This window comes from Hyposmocoma kahamanoa, unplaced genomic scaffold, assembly GCF_003589595.1.
Source record: "Hyposmocoma kahamanoa isolate Upper Pololo Valley unplaced genomic scaffold, ASM358959v1 97459, whole genome shotgun sequence".
Taxonomy (NCBI): domain Eukaryota; kingdom Metazoa; phylum Arthropoda; class Insecta; order Lepidoptera; family Cosmopterigidae; genus Hyposmocoma; species Hyposmocoma kahamanoa.
In genome coordinates, this window is record NW_020655373.1 from 1 (window position 1) to 10,365 (window position 10,365).

Below are 10,365 nucleotides of genomic sequence, written 5' to 3' on the forward strand. Positions count from 1 at the left end.
ACTCTACAAAGCCTTGGCACTTTGCTCGTGCTGCCTGTCACGGGCTACGTGTCAGACCGCTGGGGGCGTCGCGTAGCGCTTTGCATCAGTATTTTCAATCTGGCGCTCATCGGACTCATCCGCGCTTTCTCCGTAAACTACCCCATGTATCTATCGCTACAGCTACTGCAAACTACTCTTGGTGCTGGAACTTTCAGTTCCGCGTATGTATTTGGTGCGTTCTACTTCTACTAAACTCAAATAATATTGTTATTAATTATTACTTTTATCTGCGATCAGTCTTTCAACCATAAACAGATCTGTGCTATATTTTTATTGCACCTAGTTTGGAATACTTCCTTCGCCATAACTTGACTGGTTGTGTTCTATTGATTTATCTTTCTAGTACAATTGACTTTTGACAAACGGCTCAAACTACCGGCGCTCATGGTCAACCTTGCCAACATATTTGTATGAAGTGACAGTCGTAACAAACTTACTTACTTTTCCTTATATTTTGTCAGATTTTGAAGGATGAGGGTGCTGGTGAAATTACAGGCACACGAGACTTGCCACCTTATATCTCAGGGCGACCAGCGCAGTGGCAGTGTCCCTCAGATCTTTACGATTTAAAGCTCTGAATGGCAACTGTTGTGGACAGGCGCGTCGCTTACCACCAGGCACACGACTTATTCGTCCCGTCACTTGGCACTATAAAAAAATCTCCAGTTTGTTAGTTAGCATTACAAAATTGATAATTACATTGACATAATATGAAATATATATCTCAAATCTAGTTCTTTGAGGTATTTGGGCAAACTCATCCCAATGACGCATATAATGTATTTATTGATATATTCAAAACCGTATACGATTTGTGTTTTCCGATAGAAAAATGTAAAGTGACCTTCAGAAAACCATATAGGAAAACAAAGGCTATTAAAACTTCTAGCAAACGCAAGCGTCAACTTTTAGTTGAATTCCAAAAATATAAGTCCGATTCTACTATTTCGCATTATAATAAATATAAAAAATACTTATATCCACTATACGACATTCTAAACGCAAAACAAACATAAATTACATAACTAAAAGTACAAATAAAACTAAAGCCCCTTGGAATACAATTAAACGAAATACCGACAATAATTAAAAATTTACAAACCGATCAAGGTAATATAACTGACCCTTCACAAATAGCTGAACATTTAAATAGATCATAAATAGATCATATTACACAAAATTTCAATTTCAATTTAAGAACATGAAAGTAAGAGCATATATTTGAATCCAGTTGATGGACAGGAAGTTCGATATATAATTAAAACTATCAAAAGTAAACGAAGTTGTGGTGACGATGGTATTTCAATGCAAGTGATAAATACTAGTGTTGACATTATTATACCGCCGCTAGTACATACTCGTATAATTAGTTTAATGCTACAAACAGGCTACTTTCCTGATAAAATGAAGATATCATTAACAAAATTGTGTTCGAGTAGTCACCATTCGAGGGAAATTCTTAACACCGCGATTCAGAAATAACGCCAAATGGGTCAATGCCATCTAGCGGATTCTTAGAGAATCAAAAGTGAACAATCTGGCTTAAGGCCGTCTATTACATAAAGTAAGTTTGTTACATGTATAATATATACACATTAAGCAATTAATTTACGACAAGTCATTAACAACATTTTTATTTCTTACAGTGTTGTTTTATTAATGAGAATGTCATCTATTACATTTCTCATCTGTTCATTGTCATGTCAGTGGAAAATAACGTATTTCACATGTTAAACCATTTTCCATAAAATATGAATTTTATTGACTGTTTTCTTATTTATTTTTATATTTATTAATCTATTATTGGTGTTCTATATCGGCGCTGACATTCGTCAGCGGTCTGTGTTCACTGAACTGAATAGATATTTAATAAATTTATGATTATTTTTAAGGCTGTTTCGTGTTTCGTAGTTTTTATTTTATTATATGAGAGATGTAAATCCTCTTAATACTTGTACATGAAAAATGTAGGCGTAGGTGTAAAAAAATTGATATGCTTAAAACTAATGGAAATGTAGATATAAGTTTGACGTACTAATGAGGAGACGACTTGAAATAATGCTGGATTTGGAAATGAAGTCTATAAAGATTATTGTCGAAAACGTCAACGTGACCTCCAGATTCCAACGTGAGCATAGATCATATATAGGTTCGGCACAATTTAGTCAAAGGGTTGTAAAAGATGTTTTATTTTGAGCTTCCGTTGTGCAAGCTAATAATTAGTTAGTAGTCCTCTTTTCTAGACGTATGCGCGTATTTCTTACCACATTATAGGTTATAGTCCGTTTAAAACTTTACTTTTTGAAGTTTGCATATCGATGCCTTACATTCCCAAACTCGTATGTAATAAAGAGTAATTATTCAGGGGACGGCAAAACTTTCCATTTATTTCAAATTCCTTACCAAGGGTGTTACTTTGAATGCATTACTTTAAGAATAGGTAAAAGCCGGTGTATGAATATGAAGGAAACGTGAAGTGAAATCAGTTTTCTCCGGAATTCGTCACTGGCCTTCGTAAATTCGGGGAAACTCCCCTTTGTGCTTTCCTTGTTTGTAGTACAGGTTCACGTCTTCTGGGATGGTAAAACTCATAGGTTAAATCCGGGTTAGATGGCCAAGGGGGCAGATGGCCAATCGCAATATTTCAATGATCCGCCAACGAGATGGCGATAGTTATTGCTCAGTTCGCATCGTATCGTGTCTATGTGCAAGTGTACGGCGAATATACTGAGCAAAAAAAAGAAAAAGTAAGTAAAAACCTTGTTAATTGTTTTGAGTAATGCTAAAATTTTTTAGAAGGTTCATGTTTTACACTACAATGAAGTTATTTTTTCAAAATATGAATTATTATTGTATTTATCGCTGAGTCCACATCCAATGCTTTGTTATAAGTCAAAATTTTACGTATCATGTTTTTTCTTGTTTAAATTTTATGTGTGGCCACCTCTCCCGGAATATTGGGACAGACGTCCAATCAAAATCGGTGTAAGATGGCCATGTGACCAACTTATACCGATCACACAAAGGTCTAAAACATTAATAAAATAATTTATTTATTTTCGAACTTGTTTTAGATGCATAATAAATACAAAAGAAAGGTAGCCGCAATAAGAGGTAATTGCACTGAAGAATCAATAAAAGCAACTATTAATGCTTAGGAAATATTCCAATACTTGTAAAGGGCCCGAAACTTTGGTTTGTTTGAAAAACAAATATACACGATTTAAATCCGGAAAAATAGTTTCATTTCATAGGTGTAACAAGCGTGAAAACCAAAGAACTCATAACTATTACAGCTGCTGCTCCTATGAAACCCGCTTCGTCGAAGACTGGCTCAAATACGTCGTGTGCCACTTTTGGGTTTAAGAAAACTGAGAATTTGACGAAATGAAGAAAAAAGAAGACTTAAAAACAAAACACCAAATAAAAGACCTATCTAAGTCTAGAAATAATTACTGGCCATCTTACCCATAGTCCCATGGTCATCACACCCGGACACCTCGGAAGAGATGACCAATCGTAATTTTTTTTTACAACTAATTTTAAGTTTGGTCTCAAGACAATTTGTTCTTTTTTCTGTTAAATAATTAATAGTTAATTGTTCAAAGTTTAATAAGAAATAAACATTTGCGATGTAATATCTAAAATTTTATTTTGACAGCGTTTACAAAAATCTATGGCCATCTACTCCGGTTTTACCCTAATAACTCATACTGAATAAAAGAATTAGGTACTATAAAAAGGTCACGTCACAGTACTGACGGCGCGGTCACACTCGTTACGTCACTATACCACTGCAAACTAAGCGATTTGGTCGCTAGTGTCGAGAAAGGCCACCTTTACCGCGCCGCCCGCCGCCCGCTGTCGTCCAGTTTGTGGCCTAGTAGTCAGTTGATGAACTGATGATTGTTACCTTTTTAAGCTGATGGCTCTATAGCCAAAGCTCAATAAATAAATAAAATAATATAAAAAATAATAATAATAATAATAATAATGCATGAATGAACGCCTTGGTCCACAAGTACGTAAAAAACAATGTTCAAAATGTTCAAAATTATTTTAATCACCACAAATACGATTTTTGATCGTGATCTCACAACGAGCATTAGGAACGGTGTCCTTCCTTAAATACACATTCTTCATTATGTGTACGATTTTTCTACGTAAATGTACGTATATGTACCTATCAATGAAAATAATTGAATATCCAATATCTTCCAAAAAAAAGGTGCAACTAATTCTAAAATTTTGCGACTAGAACCGACTAATTCACGACTTTATCTAGGTGCAATCAGATCTAATCTAGGGGCTGTGGTTCTCGAGATTCCAAAATGGTGCCGCCGGAATAAGCTTATTACAGCGTGGACAGTAAAACACCTCAATAACTTCAAAACGGCGTAACGACTAAATCTAGTTTCTTACGACTAGAACCGACTAAATCACGACGTTTTTTTAGTGTAATCAGATCTGAGCTAGGTGTTGTGGTTCTCGAGATTGAGAAATGGTGCTGCTGAAATAAGCTTATCCCAGCGTGGACAGTAAAACACCCGTATAACTTTGGAACGACGGACCGACTAAATCTGGTTTTTTGCGACTAGAATCGACTAAATAGCGACTTTTTCTGGCTAGTCAAATTTCAAAAACTCGACCATGGTCACGCTGGAATAAGGCACACAATTTTTTACTAGTTGTGTTTTCAATCATATACTAATGACTCATACCTATGTAAAATTTAAAATTTGCACTTATTGTAACGATTGAAAATGATAAACGAGTCAACGACAACTTTTTTATTCTAATAATTATAAAACAACTTAATAATAATCATAATATTTTAGGCCTTGGGAGAGGCGAGAATCTAAAATATATATATAATAGTAATTTATTTCAAATAATTTGAATCCATAATTGGTTAGATACATACTTAGCTATGTTAGTTTTGTATTCTAAAACATTCACTCACCGCTCTGCGATGCCATTGGAAATCGCAGAGCAATTATTGATGTAAGGGCAGTCAAGCCTGTTGGAAATCAATTTTAAGATACTGTTGGTGGTGCTCCTTACCCTGCGCACTAGTGAGGCACATCTTTTACGCAAAAGATAATTTCCTAAATTGGCTCTACCGGGAATCCAACCCGAGACCAAGAGGTACGGAATTCACTCCGCGTCAACGCACACGCCGCAGTATGGGAGAAAAAAAAGTTATTGAATTCAACAAGATTGGTTTTCGTATGATTAAAAAAAATGTTATTTTTGACAGTTATAAATATACAGTTTTGTCAAAGATATCAAAACATTGAATAATCTATTGTCATCATTGACTTACAAATAAATGGACGACGGGTCTAATACAAAAACCACGAAAAAAATGTCCTAAGTCAAGCTATTCGAAATTTAAATTGTTATGTCATCGCAGTATCGCGCTGTCCGTAGAACAAATGAAGACTAAAGCGGAGTGTCGCGCTCTGTATACGATTTTAGCGCCTTACAAGTGCGGACACTTTTTAGCGCGGACCCGACGTCCATATAATTGTAAGTCAATGATTGTCATGAACTTTTTCGTGTAAATATCGTGAAAATATGAATTTGTGTACATACGAGTATGTATGTGTATATGTCTATGATATGTACATATATTATGCACACATATGTCAAGGCACAAAGAAATATAAACGGTAAATCTAAAAAAGGAGGAAGTTCTCAATTCGACTGCGTTTTTTTGTATGTATGTTACGCGATAACTCAATAATTAATCAAAATAAATATGTGAACCGATTTTGATGACAATTTTATTTTTTGTTGAAAAGAGGGTATCTTGGCATAGGTCCAATTTAATACTTGAACAAAAAATGCACCTCTAAGAGTGGCCAACTGGGGGATGAATCCGGGTTCGCACACTTTTCCGGTAACCGATTCCAATAAAACTTGGCAAAAAGATGTATAGGTGTGCCAGAATCTCATGGCGTTAAATATTCAAATAATCAGCGATGAATTAGGTGCATTTAAGTTACATTTCACGATTTAGAAGTGGGTCTCAAATCATGCCAATTAGTAGAAGTAAAAAACTCGATCTTTGAAATTTTAACGATGTAAAATCAAGTACCAATGTAATTTTTTAACCGACTTCAAAAAAGGAAGAGGTTCTCAATTCGACAGTGTTCTTTTTTTTGTATGTATGTTACGCGATAACTCCGGTATTTGTGAACCGATTTTCGTGATTCTTTTTTGTTCGAAAGGTGGTACTTCCATAGTGGTCCCATTTCATTTTGAAGAAAATCATCCACCTCGAAGGGTGGCTGTTACCGCATGAAGATTCATTTTTATAAATAGCGCCTAACTTTAATTTAGGAGCAATTACTTTAATGGTTGATTTTGCTATTTCTCCAATTCAAGGCGTTTTTCTCTCAATATACTACTTTGAGTAGTGAGAACCGATTTTTATTATCTCCAGTGTCAAGTCCTGTATAGTGGCGAACTAGGGGATATTTCAATAAAACTTAGCAAATAGACGTAATTCCACGTACTTTTCAGGTCGTTTTTTTTAGTACTCTACACTGAGATTATGCTGGTACTGATCGGCAATACTACAGTGTGTAGACTACAGAGTGGTAAAAAACAGATGAATGGCGTAAATGCGAGTTACAGCAAACTGCAATCGTAAATAAATCGATCTATCACCCTCAATGTAATTGATATATTTTTGTTTAATTTTAAAAGTATCACAAATTACTTACCTTTCTCACATACAAATTCATATAGATCTTAAAACATCTACGAGGTTACATCAATTCTGGTCAATTAAGATATATGAAGTATCTAGTACATTTTTTCCTACTATACTGATGTTGCCCACTATAAATTTAAAATTGTCTAAGTGCCGTCAGATTCTGGTACACCTATAATTCCACTAAATTTAGAGTTCGGTTTTTTTTAGTACTAGTATTGATTCTTTTTGGAAGAATCTCTTCGGCTACCTGCTGTTAAAACCAAGGCATTGACCTACCAAAAATGGACGTCGAGTCTAATACAAAAACCACGAAAAAAATGTTCGAAGTTAACCTATACAAACGTAGTGACATGTAACGAAATATAAAAAATTAAAATATTTAATTTAAATTGTAATGTCATTGCAGTACTGCCTAATGTCGCTTGCAATAATTTAAGGACCCAAAAACACCATATTCAGCTTCTACTGGAAATTTAACAGAATGCGCCATATTTAGCTTCGACTGAAAATTACTTGAACACAAGAGTAATGGAGTAGCCTTTATCGTAAATATTAATTAATTTTTATGTATATTATTATGTCGAATTTTGTGCAAATTCACATAAAGAAATAATAAAGAGTTGGGCAGATACAAACGTACAAATATTACTACAAATGTGAAAGTAAGCGTGTACTACATTGACCTACCAATAAATGGACGTCGGGTTCAAAAAAATACATTTGACATTTTATTTCGTTAGCTCGAATTAAACGTCATTAATAAAAAAGATTTTTTTATTATTTTAATATTTTTTACCTACGGAATGAACGTGCATACCTAACAAAAATTAAACGAACAAATGGCGGATTTCTTTAGTGTCGTACCATAATCTATCGATAAATCATTATCGACACGCAAGCATTTAATTAAAGTAGATAAATATTCCATTTGGTAATATTTTAGGTTATATGGGAATATACGGAAATGTCACATGAAATTTTGGATTTATTGTTTAGCGTGTATAAATACTCAAATATTACTAAAAGTGAATTTGCACAGAAAAAAATTTATATTTGTAATCTGAGAGTATATATAAAAAAGAGTAAACTTTGAAATATAAATCATATACATTTCCAACCTCACGATTCATATTTTCATAGAGAAATTTTTAGGCAAATTCCAAATAGTGTAAGCTTTTTTGTATTTATGCATTGGTATAGAATTAATATCAGTGGCTGTTTTAAGTGAATCCTTAATACTTCCATTTAATTTTGGAAATAAGTGAAAGTAGTACTAATATCAATAATACTATTATTATCATATCTTTATTTGCTTAAAACATGGTGTAACAAGAGATAGTGTTAGTATAAACATGTTTCACATATATTAAATAGCATGCAAATGTCTGATTATACAATGTCAATTGACTACTATTGGCCGAGCGCCTTTGATTTGTGCAGAAAAATCGCCACTTCTCCGAAGTGAGACAAGTAGTCACGAGCGACTATCGACGCTGGTATTGGCCTTCACCCGGCAACGTTAGACCAACGTAGTCTTTGTATCGCTGGTTTTATAAAATAAGATTTTTTAGTAGTTGGATTTGTCAGTGGGAAAAAATCGGAAACGAGTGGATAATTTTGTTTTCAAGACTTGAGAATGCCTAGTAAATGAGTGTTATTTAATCTAAATTAAATATAAAATTATTTACCAATAAACCTAGTGATGGAAGTGCATTATCATGTAATCTAGTTACATTCAAAGTTATGTTAAAATTTGACTCTTCAAAATGAAGCGAATAAATGAAGATGGTCTTTGATTTAATGTTTATATTTGGCACTATTATACGTCGGTATGATTTCCAACCATTCTTTTTTCTTTTTTATTTGTAGGTAAACTTGAAATAGTAAAAATAATAATAATAATAATAAAATAATAAAAACCTCGTAGTGAATTATTTTAATAACAGAATAGCGATAATATGTACGCTTCCAAGAACAACACTATCTCAAAATAATCGTTAACAACAATCTTCAATATATACAAACAAACACGCATGGTCACAACACCGCAAGTTGCGTGTTAAAAGTTAAAAAAGGAGTAACTTGTTTATATATTTAAATATAATTTAACCGCCATGAAAAAAGAGGGTGTAATGAACTTGACGTTGTACTTGCTTATCTGCGTGAATATGTTGATTCTGTTCAATTAATGTACTGATTACTGGCAGACACTTTAGAACTCTGCGAGCCAAATAAAGGAGGTTAGGCACGAAACGTATCAAATAAGGCTTTGACTCTGTTTGTAATAAGAACTTAAAAAAACCATGAACTGAAAGTTTAACACTAATATTAAAGAAAACCGCGACTTAATAATAACTTGTCTAATATTATATCGCCTAATTATAGTCTAGAGTTTAACTAAAATTTACGCCATTAGAAAAAGGTCACTAGTTCTTGCCAAGCCTAGCGGCCTCCTCCATGGTGTCAGGCAGCTTTGCACCGAGCGTCTCCGGCGCGACCAGCACCAGTGCACCCGACAGCAGCGCCATGCCGCCGAACAGCGTGAACGGTAACTGCTCCCACACTGACGCACCCTGCGACACGACAATATCTAGCCTTTGAGGAATCATCATAGCATTTATTAAATCCGAGGACACCTGCACAAAACAGGAAAATGTATCGCGATGTGATGTGAGTCCGCTCTATCAAACGTCAAATAAATGTCAAGCATATCTTTCATTCAATGAAATAGATACCTACTTAATGACTAATCTGCAACCGTATTAATTGTTAATAACAACCAATATACATGTCTATCAAAGATGATTTGATCCTCATTTCCGATTGAGAAGTTAGAACTAGGTACTGAAATTTGCAAGTTTTTGTAGGCACTCTGTATGGTGGTTGTTTCAAATAGATTTGAATATAACAAACGGGGATCAAGGTGCATTTCACGTTTAAATTCTTGTCTATCACAGAGTCTCAAATTTCTCTTTCTTGCTGCGCATAAAATTGTACTACAACAAATTATAATTCCTGACCAGCGCAGGCGTGAGCGGTGCAAGGATGGAGCCGATACGTCCCATCATGGAGGAAAATGCGAAGAGACTATGTCGGTATCTGGTGGGGTACAGTTCCGCTGTGTACACATACAACGTGGTGGCCACCATCGCGATGGATAACTTGCCCAGCAGGAACACGATCAGCGACAGCGAGAACTGACCTGGGAACATTGAACAGTCATCTTGTATGCATTTAACAATTTACCGTGTCATCATATTGAACTTATATAATTAAGCAGAAAATCACCGTCCGGTAGGAAGATGTACGCGGCTTGACAGGCAGCGCAGATCCAGTAACCGGAGGTGAGCACTGGCCTACGTCCCACCCGTCTCATGACGAGCAAAGCGCTCCAATAGCCCGGGATCTCCACAGCTGATGCCAACGCGTAGTTTAAATACTGGTCACCGGCCATGTTCACAGCGTTAATCGATAGTCCGTAGTATACAAAAGTCATCGTTATCCACAACACCGGTGACACCAAACACCTCAATAATATTGGTTTGTGGCGGAATACTTCCACCACAAGCCAAGGTTTTTTCTCGTTGTTATTCGGC

At 35.0% G+C, this 10,365-nt stretch overlaps 1 protein-coding gene across 1 annotated transcript; it reads right to left on the reverse strand.

Annotated features, from left to right (window-relative positions):
• Positions 1-8,895: 8,895 nt before the first annotated feature.
• Positions 8,896-10,361, reverse strand: LOC113238678 (solute carrier family 22 member 16-like; the record flags this gene model as incomplete). The annotated part of the gene is made up of 3 exons (XM_026475515.1): positions 8,896-9,342; positions 9,790-9,971; positions 10,058-10,361. Coding segments are annotated over 3 exons (633 nt in total), but the record flags the coding sequence as incomplete, so codon positions are not given.
• Positions 10,362-10,365: the final 4 nt, after the last annotated feature.